Source organism: Piliocolobus tephrosceles, chromosome 19 (assembly GCF_002776525.5).
Source record: "Piliocolobus tephrosceles isolate RC106 chromosome 19, ASM277652v3, whole genome shotgun sequence".
Classification (NCBI taxonomy): domain Eukaryota; kingdom Metazoa; phylum Chordata; class Mammalia; order Primates; family Cercopithecidae; genus Piliocolobus; species Piliocolobus tephrosceles.
Genome location: NC_045452.1, coordinates 4391087 through 4413624, shown reverse-complemented (window position 1 = coordinate 4413624; position 22538 = coordinate 4391087). Strand labels below are relative to the sequence as shown.

Below are 22538 nucleotides of genomic sequence, written 5' to 3'. Positions count from 1 at the left end.
GCATAGCAAAGCCTAGCTATAATTTATTTTTTTAAACGCTAATAAAAATTTGATCCTGAGGGCCAGGTGTAGTGGCTCATGCCTGTAATCCCAGCACTTTCGGAGGCCGAGGTGGGCAGATCATGAGGTCAGGAGATAGAGACCATCCTGGCTGACATGGTAAACCCAGTCTCTACTAAAAATACAAAAAAAAATTAGCCGGGAATGGTGGCAGGCGCCTGTAGTCCCAGCTACTTGGAAGGCTGAGGCAGGAGAATGGCATGAACCCAGGAGGTGGAGCTTGCAGTAAGCCAAGATTAGCGCCACTGCATTTCAGCCTGGGCAACAGAGCGAGACTCCATCTCAAAAAAAAAAAAAAAAAAAATTAAATCCTGAAATTTTTTTTGCTTCCTATTCTCATATTTTACATGCATCTTTGTTAGTATTTCTTACATCATACACATGTCTGGAAATAGAATTTTCTTTCTTTCCAATTGTTATACCTCTTACCTCTCTTTCTGCCTTACTGCCCTGACTAGAACTTTATTTTTTAATTTTTTGTAGAGACGGGGGTCTCACTATGTTGCCCAGGCAAGTCTCAAACTCTTGGCATCAAGGGATCCTCCTGCCTCAGGCTCCCAATAGAGCTTTACATACAACACTGAATAGAAGTGATGAGAGCAGGGTCTTGTCTCTTTTCTCATCTCTGGAAGAAAGCTTTCAATAAGTCACCATTAAGCTTAATGTTCACTATAAATATTATTTTTTGTAGATGCCCTTTATCATCTTTTGAAAAGTCCCTTTATTGCCAGTTTGTTAGAAATTTTTCTGTGGCGCTTTTTTTTTTTTTTGAAACGAATAAACAGGAGTTAAATTTTATCAAATGCTTTTGTTCATCTACTTTGATTAGATCACATTTTCCCCTCCATTTTGATAACTTACTCTGAAGGACTTTAATTCACTGAAATCTTTTGAGAGTGCATGTGGCCAATTCTGATGAATATACTGTGGCCAATTAGAAGGAATGTGCAATCCACTGTTGTCTGGTGCAGTGTTTTATAGATCAGTCAGGACAAAGTAGTTAATAGCATTACTTACATCTTCCATAGCTCTACTAAATTTCATTTGCTTTTTCTATTAGTTAATGAGAGAAGTGTGTTAAAATCTCCAAATATGCCTATTTTGCCTTTTAGTTCTATCAGTTTTCCTTTATATTCTCTGGGGCTATGTTACCTGATACATATGAATTTACGATGTGCTCTAAGTGCCTATAAAGTCTTACTGGGCGGCATGAAGTCTTCCAATGTTGTTTTCTAAGAGTGCCTTGGCTATTGTTATTGTTTTGATCCTTTGTCATTACGGACAATCTCTATCTCTAGTAATATTTCTTTCTGAGAAATGATGCTTTGAAATTAATATAGCTCTTCCAGCAGTCCTTTGGTTAGTGCTTACATAGTACATCTTTTCCAACTCTTTTACTTTCAGTCTTTCCATTTAAAGTGAGTCTCTTGTACACAAATCATGGTTAGGTCTATTGTTTTTAATCTGAAAATCTTTGTCTTTTAACTGGAATATTCAGCCTATTTACCTATAATGTGATTTTTACATATTTGGGTTTACATCTATTACTATACCCTTAGTTCTTTGTTCCTTTTCTCTCCTTTCCTGCCTTATTTTGGATGAATCAAGTATTAATATTCTATTTATCTTCTATTAGCCTCTTATTTTCCATTCTTTTATTACTTTAATTGTTAATATGTGATGTTAAATATTATAGTAGCCACACTGAAAAACTCAAAACTATATATATTTTATCAACTATATTAAAATATGATCATTTCGACATGTAATCAGTATTTTTTAAATGAGGTATTTTACATTCTTTTTTTCTATATTGTCTTCTAAGTCTTCAAAATCTAGTGTTTTATAATCACAGCACATCTCAATTCAGAATAGCCACATTTTAAGTTCTCAATAACTCCATGCAGCCAATGTCAACTGTAGCAGAGTGTAGCCCCAGAGATTTACAATGTGCAACCCTTCACTTATTCAGTCTATGGCAAATTAATTTCCTAACCTTCTGAAAAATTCAAAGGCCTTGCAACACCTTAATTACATTTACTGTCCCCCTCCTAACTTTTGAACCATTTTATCTTAAATTTTCAACCTACATATATCTTTAAACAATATTTTTATTACACTGCAGTCAATATTCATATATATTTACCTTCACATTTACTCTTCCACTGTTCTTTATTCCTTCCTGAAATTTTGTTTCCCTGTGGGATTATTTTCTTTCTGCTACAAGAACTTCCTTTTTCTTTCAGAATGGGCCTGACAAATCCTCTTTTTGTTATCTATTGAGAAATCGGCTGTCAATCTTATTATTCCTCTTAACCTAATATCTTTTTTCTCTAGCAAGTAAAGATTTTTTTCACTGTCCTTGACTTTTAGCACTTTATTATGACACTCCTAGCCCTCTCTTTTCTCTTAGTATAATCCAACTGTATGTGTCTTAACCCTTCTATTATGTCCCTTGTCTCCATTTCACAATGTTTTTTTCATCCTTTCATTTCTCGGTGCTTCACTGTGGATATTTCTTACTGATCAATCCTCTAATTCACAAATCTTCTCTGTGTTGAATCATTGTGAAACACATGTATGGGAGTTCCTAACTCAAGCTAATGTGTTTTTAGTCCTAAAATTTTCACTTGGCCAGGCGCGGTGGCTCACGCCTGTAATCCCAGCACTTTGGGAGGCCCAGGTGGGCAGGTCACCTGAGGTCAGGAGTTAAGAGACCAGCCTGGTCAACATGGCAAAACCTCATCTCTACTAAAAATACAAAAAAAAATTAGCCAGGCATAGTGGTGGGTGCCTGTAATCCTAGCTACTCAGGAGGCTAAGGCAGGAGAATCACTTGAACCTGGGAGGCGGAGGTTGCAATGAGCCGAGATCGCATCATTGTACTCAGGCGACAAGAACAAAACTCTGTCTCAAAAAATAAAATCAAAAAATAAAATAAAATTTTCATTTGATTCTATTTTACAGATTCCAGTTCTCTGGTAAAACTCTATCTCTTCATCTGTTTCCTTAAACTCATAAATCGGTTATTTAAAAAATCTATCTAAGAGTTCCAATATCTGGATCACCTCTTCTTTTCCTGTTACTCATTCTTTCTCTTGATTTTCATTCATTTGATCCCGCTTATTGGCATGCCTGGTATTTTTGTTAATTAATTAATTATAGAGACAGGGTCTCACTATTTTGGCCAGGTTGGTCTTGAACTCTTGGCCTCTAGTAATCCTCCCACCTTGGCTTCCCAAAGTGCTAGGATTACAGGCATGAGCCACTGTGCCTGGTCACGCCTGGTATTTTGATGGAATGCAGGATACCATGTTTCAAAGAGTACAGAGGCTAAGTTTCTCCTGGCAGGTAACTAGAATAAGGGCTGATCACCTCATCCAATCAAAATTTTGAAGTTGGATTTCAAGCTGATACCTTCTGGTCAACCTTTATTTGTAGGACATATTTTTTTTGAGGTCTCAACTGAAGGCCTGGAATATTTCCCATTGTCATTCCTCTTTGGTGGCCTTGAAATCTAATTTTTTTTGTCTACCTACTCCTATAAGAACAAAAACTGTACTTAAGTTTTTTAGGCTTTGGTAATAGCTCTCTACTGAATTTCTCCTTCTGAATTTGAAAAATACCTTAACAGCAAAAGCTAAGTCAAATGTTGAGTTAATTATCCTTTTTCTCTCTCTTTCTCTTTATTTTCCCAAAGAGATGGGGTCTCACTCTGTTGGTCCAGGCTGGAGTGCAGTGGTGTGATCAATGCTCACTGTAACCTTGAACTGCTGGGCTCAAGCAATCCTCCTGCCTCAGCCTCCTGAGTAGCTGGGACTACAGGCATGTGCCACCATGTTGGCTGAGTTCATTACTCTTTTTTTTTTTTGAGACGGAGTCTCGCTCTGTCGCCCAGGCTGGAGTGCAGTGGCGTGATCTCGGCTCACTGCAACCTCTGCCTCCAGGCTCCCGCCATTCTCCTGCTTCAGCCTCCCAAGTAGCTGGGACTACAGGCACCCGCCACTGTGCCCAGCTAATTTTTTGTATTTTTAGTAGAGATGGGGTTTCACTGTGTTAGCCAGGACGGTCTCGATCTCCTGACTTCGTGATCCGCCCACCTCGGCTTCTCAAAGTGCTGGGATTACAGGTGTGGGCCACCATGCCCGGCCTCGTTACTCTTGAGGTTGTCTTTTTCCTGGGATCTCGGACCCTCAACATCTTGGCTGCCTTAGAATCCCTCAATTCAAATTTTAGTCCTGCTACTCAGTGATTCTGAAAAAAACTCTGGACCACTGCTTTGTCTGGCCTCTATCCCATGTGAAGAGTTAGCCACCGCCCTAAGGGAAAAAAGCAGGGGTAAATATGGGCTCTGACTCAATAGAATTTTTCTCTACAATTTTGGCTCCTGCCAAATTTGACCTGGCTGCCTTGGTTAGTCCCCAGTGCCTTCAAAGATATTTATTTTTGTATTTTAAACAGTTTTTACAGTAATCTCGTCAGAGATTTGGTCTGATACTCTTTTATAACCATAAACAAAAGTTTTACTTTACTAAGTTTTAATTACTCATATTTTTTTACTGACTAATCTATAAACTTCCTGAGAATAGAAACTATTGTTTTTCCATAATTTCTATTTAAACACTCAGCACACTACTTGACACAGAACTTACTATTTGATAAATTATTAGCTTTTTTTTTTTCTTTTGAGACAGAGTCTCACTCTGTTGCCCAGAGTAGAGTGCAGTGGCGTGATCTTGGCTCACTACAAGCTCCGCCTCCTGGTTTCATGCCATTCTCCTGCCTCAGCCTCCTGAGTAGCTGGGACTACAGGTGCCCGCCACCATGCCCGGCTAATTTTGTGTATTTTTAGTAGAGATGGGGTTTCACTATCTTAGCCATGATGGTCTTGATCTCCTGAACTCAAGACACGCCTGCCTTGGCCTCCCAAAGTGCTGGGATTACAAGCATGAGCCACCACGCCCAGCCAATTATTAGCTTTTATATTAGGAAAAAGAGCTTAGAATGCAAGTAAAGCATAACACATAAATATATACCTGCTAAACCCATTCCAGCCCATTAATTCTTTTAATTCTACTTATCTCCAGTAAGAAATATCTAATCTTTTCTTCAGTGGCCCACATATTAATGAAGTACATCCCCCAATAAAACTGTATTCTCAATGTTAATCTGAGATTAAACTACTTCAGGCAGTACTAAAATATTTTGTTCGTTTATTAAAACTATTTTGTACTAGATTAAGTAATTTCATTATTCTTTAGATTTAACCAATCCATTTCTAGGTCTAGCATTTAATCAGAAAACAATGAGATTTTTCATTCAAAATAAAGGTCTCAAATCAACCTTTAGGGGCATCTTGATTACATTCAGTTAGGGTTTTCCAGAGCAAGAAAACAGTGATGCAACACAAGCTTTTAGATATAAAATCTAAAACCAAAGAAAAGTTTACTGAAAGTATAATTTCCCTATTTCAGTTGGTTATTCTTGTATTATCAACCTTGTACCATCAACCCCTAAAGACAACAGATAAAAAAATTAAAAGTGGTTGTCTCTGAACAGCAGAAATTTTAGAGATAAGGAAATAGGGAATTGGATTACCACTTCTCACGATAAGCTCTTAAAAATTATTAGAGTTAGTCCCATATTTAAATAAAAAACATAATTGTGTATAAACACAGGCACTGATTTTTAAAAATGAGAAAAAAAAGGAAGACCCAACCCTTAAAGCAATAGTACTGAAAGCTGGTTACATAATGCCCTGGACTCACAAGACACCCTTGAGGCAGCCATTTATCCTTGTGGGGGGTTTCAGTCCCAGATCTGTAAACCTGATAATAAACCAGAATGCCAAGACATTTTCAACATGAATATTCTACTATTCTAAAGCTTCAATGTATGATAAAAGGCAGGGCACAAGTTAAAAGAGAAAAATGTATTTGTTAAATAAAAGCTAAACTCATAAGGGCTTGTTTTGTAATGGATGCTTAATGAAATTACAGTGATCAGCACAGTAATTTTAGGGTGACTCTTAAGAGAGTTAACGAAAGATGATATGGGTATTAGGGAATCTATCTCCGTTGATTAGACGGCTTCTTCATAAAGCACGCACGTTCCAAGCATTAATGATCCATCTGGGGCCTCTGGGAGCAGTATGTGCTAAGTGTCACGTAACAGCTTCTGCTCTCATAAACGAGTTAAGTGTCACAACCTGCTCTTTTCTGTAGACTGTGAGTAGTCAGAGACCAAAGTACTGAACCAAAACTGCTGGCTCCAAAGGATGGGCATGATCATCCATTTATAGCTAGACAGGGAAAGGGCACTGACACTTCTTATATGATTCTTGACAAATTAAGAGCACTATTAGATATGGCTTTCAGTTTTAAAAGATTATGCATTTCAAACCAGGTGCAGTGGCTCATGCCTTTAATCCCGGCACTTTGGGAGACTGAGGAGGGCGGATCACTTGAGGTCAGGAGTTCGAGACCAGCCTGGCAAACATGGTGAAACCCCATCTATACTAAGAATACAAAAATTAACTGGGCATGGTGGCAGGTGCCTGTAATCCCAGTTACTGTGGAGACTGAGGCAGGAGAATTGCTTGAACCCAGGAGATGGAGGCTGCAGTGAGCCAAGATTGTGCCATTGCACTCCAGCCTGGATGACAGAGTAAGACTCCATATCAAACACAAACAAACAAAAAGATTATGCATTTCAGGCTGTCCAATTTTAATTTACAGATCTTGAAATGAAAGAACCAGTATCCTCTTTGCTTCTAAAGGGAAGGAACAGATAGATATCTGTCTCACAGAAAACAAAAGCCAACTGCCTCCCACAAGCCGTACATATGTGTCATCAACGTGTCCATAGGAAGACAGCAGATAAATGGGTTTGTAGCAAAGACTGTCAAGTGTACAAAAAGAATTTTCCTTATGTACAATTAACTATCCTATCATATTTCCCCCTGCATTTTAAGTACCAAATGGAAAAAACTTCAAATTATTAATTGATTTGTGTGTATATATAATTCTGTCTCTATATTAAGGTAAACACAGAAGAACCCAAGAGGCATGGAATAACTGACTTAAATTAATGTTTGAATTATCTCCATTTAATCAACTTGATCCATGGGAAAGTTCTATAATCAAAGAGGGAGTAAAATTTTTTTTTTTTCAGAGACAGGGTCTTGCTCTGTCATCCAGGCAGGAGTGCAGTGGCGCGATAATCGCTCACAGTAGCCTCAACTTCCTGGCTCAAGTAACCCCCTGCCTCAGCCCTCCAAATAGCTGGGATGAGGTGGGAGGATTGCTACCATGCCTGGCGATTTTTAAAAAAATTTTAGTAGAGAGAAGATCTCACTATGTTGCCCAGGCTGGTCTCAAAGCACAAGCGATCCTTCAAGGCGGAAGTAATTTACAATGTTCTAAAATTACTTAAGTTATTGTCTAGCAAAATTTAAAACTTAGGTTATATGAAGACACCTAACAGCATGGAAGAAAATACAGACACACCTTAGATGGTACTTCATCTTCTTGTGCTTCATGGATACTGTGTTTTTTACAAATTGAAGGTTTGTTGCAACCCTGTATCAAACAAGTCTGTTGGTACCATTTTGCCAACAGTATGTGCTCACTTCAATGTCTCTGGGTCAAATTTGGTAATTCTTGCAATATTTTAAACTTTCTCTTTATTATTGTAACTGTTACCAGTGGTCTTTGATGTTACTATAGTAATTGTTTTCGGGTGCCATGAACTGTGCCCATATAAGACAGTGAACTTAATCTGTAAAATTCTGTGTGTTCTGAATGATCCACTGACTAGTTATTCTGTCTCTCTCCCTCTCTTTGGGCTTCCCTACTACTTGAGACATAAAAATATTAAAATTAAGCCAACTAATAACCCTACAATGGCCTCTAAGTGTTCAAGTAAAAGGAAGACTCACACATCTTTCACTTTAAATCAAAATCTAGAAATGCTTAAGCTAATTGAGAAAGGCATGGCAAAAGTCAAATGGCTGAAAAGCTAGGCCTCTTGTGCCAGTTAGCCACGTTGTGAATGCAGAGGAAAAGTTCTTGAAGGAAATTAAAAGTGCTACACCAGTGAATATACAAATGATAAGACAGCAAAACAGCCTTACTGATGATATGAAGAAAGTTTTCATGCTTTGAATAAAAGATCAAACCAGCTACAACATTCCCTCCCTTAAGCCAAATCTGAATCCACAGCAAGGCCCTAATTCTTCAATTCTATGAATGCTGAGATTGGTGACGAAGCTGCAGAAAAAAAGTTTGAAGCTAGCAGAGGTTGGCTCATGATATTGAAGGAAAGAAGCCATCTCCATAACACACAAGTGCAAGGTGAAGCAGTAAGTGCTGATACAGAAGCTGCAGAAAGCTACCCAGAAGATCTAGCTAAGATCACTGATGAAGGTGGTCACACTAAACGACAATTTTCCATGTGGATACAACAGCCTTCTATTAAAAGAAGATGACATCTAGAACCTTCATAGCTACAAAGGAGAAGTCAATGCCTGGCTTCAAAGCTTCAAAGGACAGGCTGTCTCTGTCATTAGGGGCTAAGCAGGTGGTGACTTTAAGTGGAAGCCAATGCTCATTTACCAGTCCCACAATCCTAGGGCCCTTAAGAGTTACGCTACATCTACTCTGCCTGTGCTCTGTAAATGAAACAACAAAGCCTGGATGACAGTACATCTGCTGATAGCATAGTTTATTGAACATTTTAAGCCCACTGTTCCTTTCAAAATATTACTGCTCACTGACAATGTAACCAGTCAGTCAGGAGCTCTAGCGATGATACAAGGAGATTAATGTTGTTTTCCTGTCTGCTAATATAACATCCATTCTGTCGCTCACAGATCAAGGAGTGGGTTTAAAATTAAAATGTTCAATAAACTATGGAGTCTTGCCTCTTCAAGCCAAGATCATGGACTTTAACCAAATGACAAAGGGGAAACAAATGAAGCAGCTTAAAGAGAAGTAACAAGATCAATTTCAAAAACACTTTGGTAGTAGGCTAGAAGATGGACAAGAAGATGAGAAAACTACTTATGTCTATGTAAAAATCTGTTGTACACAAATGTCTACAACAAACCAGGCAGGGTGGGATGTGCCTGTAGATCCAGCTACTTGGGAGGCTGAGGTGGAAAGATTACTTGAGACCAGCCTGGGAAACATAGTGAGACCTCATGTCAAAAAAAAAAAAAAAAAAAAAAAGTTCATAACAGTGACATATATAATAACTCTCCCAAAAGTGTAAGCAACACAAACACCATCTTGAACAGAAGAACGGATATGTGGCATATCCATACAATGGAATATTGTTTGGCCACAAAAAGGAATGAAGTACTAGTATATGCTACAGCATGGATGAACCTTAAAAACATGATGCTAAGTGAAAGAAGTCAGTCACAGAGGACCACATATTGTGTGATTCCATTTATAAGAAACGTCCATAATAAAGAAATCTACAGGACAGAAAGTAGATTAGTGGTTGCCTGTAATAAATAGAGAATGACTGTTAATGGGTATAGGATTTCTTGAGGGAGTGGTAAAAATATCCTAAAACTGGTTGTGGTAATGGTTATACAACTCTGAATACACTTACAAAAAAAAAGCCCACTGAAATGTACATTTTAAGTGGATGAATTGTATCTTGTGTGGCACATCTCAATAAAAAATGTTCTTTCTTAAAAAAAAAAAAAAGTAAGTGTGTAATTTTCATTTATGCTTGAGGTTTCAAATCTATAACCAACTTGAAACTGCCAGCATTCACGTTCCTGCCGTTCAAAAAGCATGAGACTTCTCAGGCCTGAGTGTGGAAGTCTTTTTAGATTGAAGTTTTATGCTTGGCTTCTTTCACTTAGCATAAATTATTCAAAGTTCATCCAAGTTGCAGCACGTATCAAAACTTCTAATCCATGAACAAGGGATGTCTTTCCATTTATTTAGATTTTCTTTAATTTCTTTCAGCAATGTTTTGTATTTTTCAGTGTATTAGACTTGTGCCTCCTAATACCATATTGTTAGAATAAAGGGGAAAAACACATGATCATCTCACTACACACTGTAAAAGCATTTGGTAAAATCCAGCAACCATTTATGATTTTAAAAAATTCAACAAACTAGGAATAAAAGGTAATTTTCTCAGTCTAAGAAAGGGTACCTATGAAAACCCACAGTTGGCTGGGCACAGTGGCTTATGCCTGTAATCCCAGTACTTTGGGAGGCCAAGGCGGGCAGATCACTTGAGGCCAGGAGTTCAAGACCAGCCGAGACAACATGCAAAACTCCATCTTTAACTAATAACTGGCCAGGTGTAGTGGCACACACCTGTAATCCCAGCTACTTGGGAGGCTGAAGCATGAGAATCACTTGAACCCGGGAGGCAGAGGTTGCAGTAAGCTGGTAACACCACTGCACTCCAGCCTGGGTGACAGAGTGAGACTCTGTCTCAAAAAAAAAAAAAAAACAAAAGAAAAATCCACAGCTTTAACATTATACTTAATGGTGAAGACTGAAAGCTTTCCCCTTAAGGTCAGGAACAAGAAAGAATGTTCTTTATCACTATTTCTATTCAACATTTTTCTGCAAGTTCTAGCTAAGACAGACAAGAAAAAAGAAACAAAAGGCATCCAGGTAGGAAAAGAAGTAAAATGATCTCTACTTGCAGATGATGTGATTTATATCTAGATTTTTTTAAGAGACAGGGTCTCACTATGCTGCCCAGTCTGGGTTCAAACTTCTGGGCTCAAGTGGTCCTCCCATGTCGACATCCTGAGTAGCTGGGACTACAGGTGTAGGCCATCACATCCAGCTTATATCTAGAAAACCTTTAAGAATTCACATAAAAACTTGGAACTAGTAAATCCAGAAAAGTTGCAAGACGAAAGATCAATATACAAAATTCACTTGCATTTACAGTAACAGTAAATTAAAACATTTCCATTTATAGCAGCATCAGAAAGAATAAACTATTTAGGAATAATAGTGAGCCGAGATCGCACCACTGCACTCCAGCCTGGGCAACAGAATAAGACTCTGTCTCTAAATCAATCAATCAATCAATCAATCCCTTTGAGAACTGCTTTCACTGCCTCCCATAAATTTTGGTATGCTGTGTTCATTTTTGTTCTCGGAGTATTTTCTAATTTCCCCTGTGATTAATTTTTTGTATTGGTTATTTAAAGTATGTGCTTTAATTTTCACTTATTTTCCAATTTTCCTTCAGCTATTAATTTCTAATCTTTCATTGTGATCACAAAAAAATGAAGAACATTTACATGCTTTCAATCTTTTCATTTATTTCATTTTGATCTTTGTAGAGATAGGGCCTCCTGAGGCTGCCCAGGCTGGTCTCAAACTACTGGGCTCAAGTGATCCTCTCACCTTGGCCTCCCAAAATACTGGGACTACAGGCGTGAGCCACCGCATCTGGCCAATTTCAGTCTTTTTAAATTTAATGAGACTAGTTTTATAACCTAACGTAGGGCCTAACCTGCAATCTTCCATGTGCACCTGAGAGAAGAATGTGTATTCTGCTATTATTGGGTGCAGTGTTGTATAATGTCTTTAGGTCTGCTTAGTATACAGTACTATTCAAGTCTTCTATTCCCTTGCTGGTTATCTATCTGGTTTTATCTCAATCATTTCTTTTTTTCCTTTTTGCAATGGAGTTTTATTATTGTGGTAAATAAACATAACAAATCATTTTAACCATCTTTAAGTACATGGTTCAGTGGCATTAAGTATATTCATATGACTGTGCTACCATCACCACCATCCATCTCCGGTACTTTTTTCATTTTGTAAAACTAAACTGTGTACCACCCCCTTTCTTTTTTCCCTCCCCCAGCCCCTGGCAACCATCATTCTACTTTTTGTCTCTATAAATATTACTAACTCTAGGTATTCCATATAATTGGAATCATGTAGTATTAGTCCTTTTGTATATGGCTTGTTTCATTTAGCACAATGTCTTCAATGTGCATCGTGTTGTAGCATGTGTAAGAATGTCCTTCCTTTTTAAGGAAGAATGGTATTCCATTCTATCATATAACACAGGTTGTTGATCCATTCATCTATTGACGGACACTTGTGTTGCTTCCACTTTTTGGCTACTGTGAATAACACTGCCACGAAAATGGGTGTGCCTAAAATATTTCTCCAAATCTCTGCTTTCAATTCTTTTCGGTGTACACCCAGAAGTGGAATTGCCAGATCACAGGGTAATTGTTTACTTTTTTGAGGAACTGCCATACTATTTTCCACAGCAGTTACAACATTTTATAGGTCCCCTCCAACAAAGCATAAGCCTACCCATTTCTCCGCATCTTTGCCAACACTACTTATCTCCTTTGTTAGCCAGCGGAAACTGGCGTGGAGATTCTTTTTTTAAAAATTATTTTCTCTTCTCTTTTTTACTTGTCACTGGCTTGAAGCTGAGACATGGAGAGTCTTAGTAAATCCTCAATGATTATCATGACTTTTCTGTATGTCCACTGCAATATGCTTGGCTCTTTAATCTTAAATGAGTTGAGGATCATCACTAAAAGTCATGTACAAATTCACCCAAAAGGGACCTGTTAATGGCAGATCTTCTTAATCAATCTGTTCCTCTACTACGTTATTACCTCTTTTGCATGACATTTGTATACTAATGTTGTAGCTATACCTTTTATGCCATTTTGGTGAGGTGAGGTCTGATGCGAAGAGATCAGGAACATAGAACTCCATTCCCTTTTTGTGTTGTACTTCTGTGCATTTGTGCCCAAGTATGAAATGCAATCAAGAGTATCAGCTGCAAGCTGGGGAGAATCTCTGTAACTAATACTGTATGTGAGGACACTAGAAATCGAAATTGTATTTTTTAGCAGAATGGATGAATTCTACAGGTTTCCCTTTTGTATGGAGAATTAGAGTTCACTCTCCAAAGTTATATTTAATGTAACTTAAAAAAAGCATTTAACCTGGACTTAAATAAGAAAGTGCTACAACAGATGAGTAATACTGGAAATATTGGGTGCTATGGAAAGGTAACAAACTTACTTCATCCAAGTGATAGTCAAGTTACGGCTGGACTCTGAGAATGTGTTCCTAACATTTTGTATAAGACTCATCATTTCTTCTTGATCAGCTCACAGCAGCCTCTGCCTCCCAGGCTCAAGTGATCCTCCTCCCACCTCAGCCTCTCAAGTAGCTGGGACTCTAGGCACACAACACCATGCCAGCTAATTATTATTTTTATTTTTGTAGAGACAGCATTATGCCATGTTGCCCAGGCTTGAACTCCTGGGCACAAGTGATCCACCCGCCTCAGCTTCCTAATGTGTTAGGATTATAGGTGTGATCCACCATGCCTGGTCAGGACTTATCATTTCTAATGTGTGACAGGTAGTAAGCTACGACACTCCAGCAGTTGATTTGGCAATTACTCTCACATGGGACAAAAGAATCATACGATTACCTGATAGCCTTCTGTTTTCTTCTGACACCACTTCAGCAAGGCGTTCCTCTTTGATCCTCCATATTCTCTGGCCAATGCTGAGAGAGGGTCTTTCCTTTCTTCTCTGAAAACAAGTAACCCAAAGTTGAAACATTTTTTGTTTGGCTACCAGAGTAAGAGAAAAGTCTTAGTTTGCATTTTTAAACAGGAGAAATGTAAATACAAAGGCAAGACATAGTTTTTCGTACATTTGATTTTTAGTTTATGGCCCCATAGATGCACTATTGTCAGAATTCTCTGCTAACTGAAGAAAGGGACTCTATAACAATCACCCACATAGAAAGTGGCAAAGACAGTACAAAGTGCATTTAAAATTAATAAAATGCGCCGGGCACTGTGGCTCATGCCTGTAATCCCAGCACTTTGGGAGCCTGAGGCAGAGAGATCACCTGAGGTCAGGAGTTCGAGATCAGCCTGGCCAACATGGTGAAACCCCATCTCTAATAAAAATATAAAAATTAGCTGGGCATGGTGGCGGGTGTCTGCAATCCCAGCTACTTGGGAGGGTGAGGCAGGAGAATCACTTGAAACCTTGAGATGTAGGTTGCAGTGAGATGAGATTATGCTATTGCACTCCAGCCTGGGCAACAAGAGTGACACTGTCTCAAAAAATAATAAAGTAACCGTTCATGTCCTTTATCATCTCATCATTTTAAAAATTACTTATTGTAAAATATACAGGGTAAGGTTATGCAAGGTGCAGGATTCTAAGGCATAACAGTTCTTGCCTTCAAGGGGTCTACAATGGGGGAAGCAAACACACAAAAAATGGCAATAAACATGGACAATATTTATAACTTCCATGAAATGTCTCAGATGTATTTAGTGCTATGTTGTACACTGTTTTTTGATTTTAGGCAGTTAGAATTTTGCCTTGCTCAAAAATGGAATTTCTCTGTAAACTCACTTATTCAACGTCTCCTTATGGAGCACTATTGTGTCAGGCAATGTGCAAGCAGTAGGTAATTGAAGGTGAACAACACAGGGCCCCTATCCCCTAAAGGAACTTCAGAGTTTACTACATGATAGCAAGTAAAAACACTGTAGAAGTTTGGGGGATTAAAATTCTGTGGCTATACATATGATTCATTAAAAAAAAAAACCTATGTAGGGTACTTTATGGCATTGTCAACTGCCTTGTAGTCAAAATAAATATCCTGCCTTAGGCCAGACCTTTAATCAAAAAAGGTTTTGCAATCACCCCTGGTGAAGGGGCAGGGGAGACTTACAATTCTACTCATTCTGCATCGTATCTTCCCTTTTGGTCACACTTTGGAAGTGGAACAGAACACCAAGGAATACCCAGAGAAAGAGAGTGCTGTGTAATATAACCTCAGCTTGACTAGCAGCCTGTGCTTAAAAGATTGGCCTATTTTTCAGTGATTATAGCAAAGTGGAGACTCTAGTCCCATGTTCTGTGAACTTAGCAGCCCAATAAATATCCTAAAGGTTCGTATGTTATAAGCAGCTTAGTATTCCTCAGTATATTTATTCTGTTAGCATTTACCCCCCAAAGTATGCTAGGAAATCAAAGAGGACACATTTACAACAGAAGCTTTCCTAACTGACAGGAGCCTTGAAATAGTAACAATTTTTATTGATCTAAGAACCAAAAGGAAAAATACTACTTTTCTACGTGCAGTCAGACTGCCTCCTTGAAGGAAATACACATTTTTGTGTGCCAACCTGTAATTCCTGCTTTGCTTTAAATAAAGCAGGGACATCCAATCTTTTGGCTTCCCTGGGCCACAATGGAAGTAGAAGAATTGTCTTAGGCCACGCACACTGACACGAACAATAGCTGAAAAGCTAAAAAAAAAAAAAAAAAAAAAAAAATTGCAAAAAAGAAAAAATCTCATAATATTTTCAGAAAGTTTACAAATTTGTGTTGGGTCGCATTCAAAGCTGTCCTGGGTTGCAGGTTGGAGAAGCCTGCTTTAAAGGATTCCAAGAAGTTTGTTATACTATCACTAAACACAGGGAAAGAGAATGACACAGTTATGTGAATGGATGCAAAAAGGCACATCAAAAACAAAAAACAAAAAACAAAAACTTGTCATGGCTCTACATAAAACTCACTTTTTTTAAGACTTTTTTTTTTTTTTTTTTTTTTGAGATGGAGTCTCGCTCTGTTGCCCAGGCTGGAGTGCAGTGGCGCAACCTCGGCTTACTGCAAGCTCTGTCTCCTGGGTTCACGTCATTCTCCTGCCTCAGCCTCCCGAGTAGCTGGGACTACAGGCGGCCGCCACCGCGCCCGGCTAATTTTTTTTTGTATTTTTAGTAGAGATGGGGTTTCACCATGTTGGCGAGGATGGTCTCAATCTCTTGACTCGTGATCCGCCCGCCTCGCCCTCCCAAAGTGCTGAGATTACAGGCATGAGCCACCGCGCCTGGCCAAGACTCTTTTTTTAAGACAGAGTCTCACTCTGAAGCCCAGGCTGGAGTACAGTGGCATGATCTCGCTCACTGCAACCTCTGGCTCCCAGGTTCAAGCAATTCTAGTGCCTCAGCCTCCCAAATAGCTGGGACTATAGGTGCACAAAACCAGATCGGGCTAATTTTTGTATTTTTAGTACAGATGAGCTTTCACCATGTTAGTCAGGCTGGTCTTCAACTGCTGACCTCAAGTGATCTGCTCACCTGGGCCTCCCAGAGTGCTGGGAATACAGGCATGAGCCACCACACCCGGCTGCTTCCTTTCATTCTTCTTAATGCTTGTCAACAGTTTTCTTCACCCCTATAAACAATGTATGCTAACTTTCTGACATCTGTATTTCCCCCTAAGTTCTTAATATCTCTTAGTCCTAAGAGAACTATGAATAAAATATACTTAGATTTTCATGTACTTTTTATCAACTATTAATGTAGCTCCACGTTCCCAGACTCCCAGTGTAAACAAATATAGTCATCTTTGATATCATCCATTCTTGCATTCCTTTTACAAAGATCTGTTGCTGAAATCATTTTTCTTTATGAGAAATCTCCCGGGTCCAACCCTCTCTTCACTTCTTTTCCACTGCTATCACACTGATCCAGACATGATAATTTATTTACACCACTTTACAGCTTCTATTACATCAAAGTGACTCAATTTGACTTTTAAAAAGTTCCATCACTTTGCCATCCCCTGCCTAGTCAATCTTTTCTTCTACTGTTCCCTGATATGGTAGGTATACCTTCCTCTGGCCTTCTGTATCACTCTACTGAATTTATAGAACCACCTACCTACAGCATCCCCCTCCATACTCACTTATTCATCCCTTTCGTACATTCCCTCAAGTTACTAACTTTGCCAACCATGCCCTCCACCCTCCCTGTCTACAACCTTCAAGGCCCCACTCAAATTCTAACCTTCTGGGAGGATGCCTTCCCTAACACTCCACCCATTCCTCAGTATTTAAATTTCATAATACTTCCTTTTGCAAGTAACCATTCTCTAATTAAAAAAAAAAAAAAAAAAAAAAGATACAGCTATCACTTTTACTTTGTCAGTGTCTTCTATATCATTTACCCAATTCTGGATATAGGAAAGATTAGCAAACAACACACAGAAAAAGAAATATCACAGTGCTCAAATGCCATCATTTTACAACTTGATCATTTACTGTCAAAAGGCCAGGAGAGGTACACACGAAATGCATGAATATTTACTGTTCTCTACCTTATTCGGCTTCGGGTGGTGGGAGTCACAGATGCCGTTGGAGAAGAGGATAGGGAAAGCTGTGGAGACGTGGTTCCCATAGCCATCAGAGAGGCTGGCGACGCTCCCTCCTGTGCAGAAATGTCCCGTTTCATTTCTTCACTACTTCGTCGAGACACTGTGAGAAATAGTCATTATGCACTTTATAGTAAAAACATTTTAGACTGAGTTCTTGAGATTTTTTTTTTTCTGAAGATTCCAAAAACAACAGATATTACCATACAGGAGGAAAAACTAATACTAATAACGGGAAAGTATTTCTTATTTTTCCATTAAAAAAACTGTGAGGCCAGCCGCGGTGGCTCATGCCTATAATCCCAGAACTTTGGGAGGCCGAGGTAGGCAGATCACTTGAGGTTAGGAGTTCCAGATCAGCCTGGCCAACATGGTGAAACCCTGTCTCTACTAAAAATACAAAAAACAGCCAGGCATGGTGGCGCATGCCTGTAATCCCAGCTACATGGGAGGATGGGGCAGGAAAATTGCTTAAACCGGGGTGGTGGAGGTTGCGGTAAGCCAAGACTGCGCCACTCTGCACTCCAGCCTGGGAGAAGGAGAGAGACTCCGTCTCAAAAACAAAAAACAAACAGAAAACAACTGTGAAAAGGCATAGTTGAAATATGCACTGAACTCCATATTCCTTATAGACAAGGAGTGTGCCTTATCCATCTCTATACCCCTCACAGTACCTACCAAGTACATAGTGAGTACTACATAAACAGCTATTTAATTACAAATACAAGTAAAAACCAAAGGTGAGCCGGGCGCGGTGGCTCAAGCCTGTAATCCCAGCACTTTGGGAGGCCGAGACGGGCGGATCATGAGGTCAGGAGATCGAGACCATCCTGGCTAACACGGTGAAACCCCGTCTCTACTAAAAAATACAAAAAACTAGCCGGGCGAGGTGGCAGGCGCCTGTAGTCCCAGCACTCAGGAGGCTGAGGCAGGAGAATGGCGTAAACCCGGCAGGTGGAGCTTGCAGTGAGCTGAGATCCGGCCACTGCACTCCAGCCCGGGCGACAGAGCGAGACTCTGCCTCAAAAAAAAAAAAAGAAAAAAAAAAAAAAAACCAAAGGTGAATTATAACCAGACTTGTAACTACTCAGCCCTGCCCAACACACACAATACAAACCTTCTAAATTCAGCCAAAAACACTGTTAAAGGGACAGAAAGGAAACACATGCTTTATTATAGGGCTACATGTAATGCTAGTTCAGGGTACTTTGGTTTTTTTTTTTTTTGAGAGAGAGATCTCACTCTGTTACTCAGGCTGGAGTGCAGTGGCGCATCTTGGCTTACTGCAACTTCTGCCTCCTGGGTTCAAGCGATTCTCCTGCCTCAGCCTCCTGAGTAGCTGGGATTACAGGCGCCTGCCACCACGCCAGGTTTATTTTTGTATTTTCAGTAGAGACAGGTTTTTGTCATGTTGGCCTGGCTGGTCTCGAACTCCTGACCTCAGGTGATCCGCCCACCTAGGCCTCTCAAAGTGCTGGAATTACAGGCATGAGCCACCACAACTGGCCTCAGGGCACATTCTAAAAAACTAAATCAATAAGACAGAAAACCAAAATGTATCAAGTCAACTGTTGGGAAATAGCAACAATCTTTCGGAAAAGTCCTATACTGAAGTCTGGCATAGTAAGACATTGTACTACCTTATTAGAATTACAAAATGTTCTGAGAACCGTTGGGTGGGAGCAGGCACTTCAGTCATTGGTATCAGATCCACAACAGCAGCTTTCTAAAGGCAGCATTGAGTATTGCCAGGTGCTCAGAACACAGGGCTGAGCACAGTGACAAGTTACATAGTTGACAAAGTTCCTGACCTCAGATTCTTTTTCACCTCAGAAGAAGGTGGATCTGCAGGAGCCATTAACTCTATCATTCCTGGGCTGATTTAATGCAATCAATGTTACCTGTTAGTAATTGTTTTCCCCTGATTACTGAGAACTGCTGCCCCCACCCCCACCCCCACCCCCACCCGCTTCATTGGCTAAAATTTTCTCAATGATTTTAGGATAACCACAAGCAGAATATAACTCTGTATTAGTAAAGCAATGTCCTTAAAGATCCAAAGGGTACAAATACTTTCTCCTATTATATGATCTTCAAATGACATGTTTATATATTTCTGGCATAATTTTATAATTATGTTTTCTTTTTCGTTCAATCTCAGTTCTTTATAGTCCTTAAATCAGTAGTTTCTTTTAAGTGGTGTGCTAGGAAACTGAATGAGAAAACCTCTCAGAACTTTATACAAAATAGAGGAAACAGACTGAGAAAGAATCTGAAGAACACACACATGGAAAAAGGCTTTGGGATGGTAATTTTAGCTGAGCACAGGACCTCCCACTGATTTAAAAGCCTAGCTAGGCCAGGCACAGTGGCTCACAACTGTAATCCCAGCACTTTGGGAGGCCAAGGTGAGAGGATAGCTTGTGGCCAGGAGTTTGAGACCAGCCTGAGCAACATACTGAGATCCTGTCTCTAAAAAACAAAAAATAAAAAATTCAGATCAAAGTCATCACCTGAGAGGGTCTTGGCACTTTCCATCGCAGGCACTCTTGGGAGGGAAGCAGGCCGGCTGGTTGAAGATGTTCTTAACAGATGCTCTGTACAAAGTAGAAAGGATCCCAATAAAGAAATCTGATGCTGAACTTTAAAGTAATAAAGGTACAAAGAAGGTGAGTTTCACTCCTTTCAACCTTGAAGCTCATCCTTCTCAATCCAGGGAACTTCAACAATTTCCCATAGTCTATTGATCCAAAACAACTCGTGTATACACAGAACACAGTAGAACATTCCATTCAATGTTTTATCTCTAGGAATGAGACGCCCCACACAGATGAATACTTCTAAATCCCACGCTGCCACTTACCTGTTTGATGCAATTCCACCAAAATTCAAAGATCCTCTACTGCAACTAGGTCTATGCTACAAACTAAATAAAAGCTTTGCCTTCACGTGCCTACAGTTAGTGTGGAAGCTACACATATTAATATATACAACCACAGACAAGTCAGGATGGGATAATTAGAGTAACAGAATGAATAAAGTATTATCAAACCACAGAGGAGAAGACATTCTCTTTGATTTCAGGCAGCAGGGAAGGCGCTTCAAAAAAACCAATGACATTAAACTGGGCCTTACTGAAAAGAGGTGGGGAACTATATTTTAGCCGACAACAATCAGAGGAAGGTACAAAGACATTCAAGTTAGAGAATAAAGGCCAAGTATGGCTAAAACATGGGGTATGTGGAAAACAAACAGGACAGCACAGAAAGAGGCTTTAAAGGAGGATGAGGCTGATTAAGGAAAACCTTCATTACCTGACATGTGGACTTTAGTCTGAGGGCAACAAAGAAGTGTCAAACATTTCTGAGCCTTCAGGGAAGGACACAATCAGATATTGCTTCGAACATCTCCATTTGCAGCCTCAGCTTGTTCTACTCCTCCCTTGTTCTCTAAATACAAGCTGTCTTGGGAGTTCCTTTAGTACCTTGAGCATTGGCACCAGCTGTCCCCCTGCCTCCTCCTCTGTTCCCTACTTTTATTTATTTATTTATTTTTTTGAGATGGAGTCTCGCTCTGCCGCCCAGGCTGGAGTGCAGTGGCCGGATTTCAGCTCACTGCAAGCTCCACCTCCCAGGTTTACGCCATTCTCCCGCCTCAGCCTCCCAAGTAGCTGTGACTACAAGTGCCCGCCACCTCGCCCGGCTGATTTTTTGTATTTTTTTTTTTAGTAGAGACGGGGTTTCACTGTGTTTGCCAGGATGGTCTCAATCTCCTGACCTAGTGATCCGCCCGTCTCAGCCTCCCGAAGTGCTGGGATTACAGGCTTGAGCCACCGCGCCCGGCCCTCTGTTCCCTACTAATCCTGGCTAACGTGATCACCCTTCAGGTCTCAGTTGAACATCACTTCCCTGGGACCTGCTTCCTTACCAGCACCCGCCAAACACAGACCAGAGTTGCCCTGCTGACTCTCTTCCTGCACACTTCTTACCTAGGGCTACAGCCTGACAAGACTCTTCAGACCAGGACACAGGGAGGCAGTCACAAGGACAATCAGAATTGTTCTTTCTGGTCAGGGTCTGGTGTGTGACTGGGCTAAGAGAAAACACCAAACCTTGTATGTAATGAAGACTCTCAGCCAAAAACGTCCACCAATTCTTTTTAAGAACTGACAATTTAAACATGATCCCTCCTAAAAATATAATGATGTCAAAAGTAATGGCATATCATGCTATCTCTTAAGGATAACATATATTCTTCACTCCAAAATTTCTTTTCTCTTTTTCTTTTTCTTCCTCCACCTCCTCCTCCTTCCTCTTTCTCTTCTCTTTCATTTTTTGTTTGTTTGTTTTTTGTTTTTTTGGGGGGGCTGGTGGTGCGGGGGGAACAGGGTTTCCCTCTATTGTCCAGGCTGAAGTGCAGTGGCGCAATCTTTGTTGGCTGCAACCTCTGCCTCCCAGGCTCAAGTGATCCTCCTGCCTCAGCCTCCCAGCTAGCTGGGACTACAGGTGTGAGTCACCACACCTGACTGATTTTTGTACCTTTTGTAGAGACGAGGTTCCACCATGTTGCCCAGGCTGGTCTCAAACTCTTAAGCCTCCTGCGTTCAAGTGATTTTCCCACCTCAGCCTCCTAAGTAGCAGGGATTACAGGCGCCTGCCACCACACCAGGCTTATTTTTGTATTTTCAGTAGAGACAGGGTTTTGCCATGTTGGCCAAAGTGCTGGGATTATAGGAGTGAGTCACTGCACCCAGCCTCATTTTTTTTTTTTTTTCTTTCTTTTTTTAAGACAGGACCATGCTCTGTTGCCCACGCTAGAGTGCAGTGGCATGATCCTGGCTACTGCCACCTTGACTTCTCAGGCTCAAGTGATCTTCCCACCTCAGCCTCTTGAGGGGCTGGGACTATATGTATGCACCATCATTCCTGGCTAATTTTTTGCAGAGATGAGGTCTCCCTATCTTGCCCAGGCTAATCTTGAACTACTGGGCTAAAGCAATCCTCCAATCTTGGCCTCCCAAAGTGCTGGGATTACAGGCATGAGCCACCAAGCCCAGCTAAAATTTATTTTCTAAGGGTATGAGGAACATTTGGTTATAATTATTTACTACTTTGGAGGCCTAGGGGAGTGGAAGGATGAGCTTAACAAAGATGGGATGTATATAGCTTAAGAGTCCCTACAGTGTTCTTATCTTGAACAAACATCATCTCTGTGCAAAGAGCCCATCAGCAAGCATCAATCAGAA

General features: G+C 40.1%; 1 protein-coding gene across 1 annotated transcript in view; it reads right to left on the bottom strand.

Moving 5' to 3' along the window:
* SPECC1L (sperm antigen with calponin homology and coiled-coil domains 1 like) overlaps positions 1-22538 on the bottom strand; it is a 94663-nt gene that overhangs the window by 31424 nt on the left and 40701 nt on the right. The window contains exons 8-10 of the mRNA XM_023197830.2: positions 19807-19890; positions 17240-17396; positions 13540-13642 (exon numbers count right to left, since the gene is read on the bottom strand). Of these exons, the coding sequence (XP_023053598.1) occupies positions 13540-13642; positions 17240-17396; positions 19807-19890 (344 nt within the window). The remainder of the gene's footprint in view (positions 1-13539; positions 13643-17239; positions 17397-19806; positions 19891-22538) is intronic.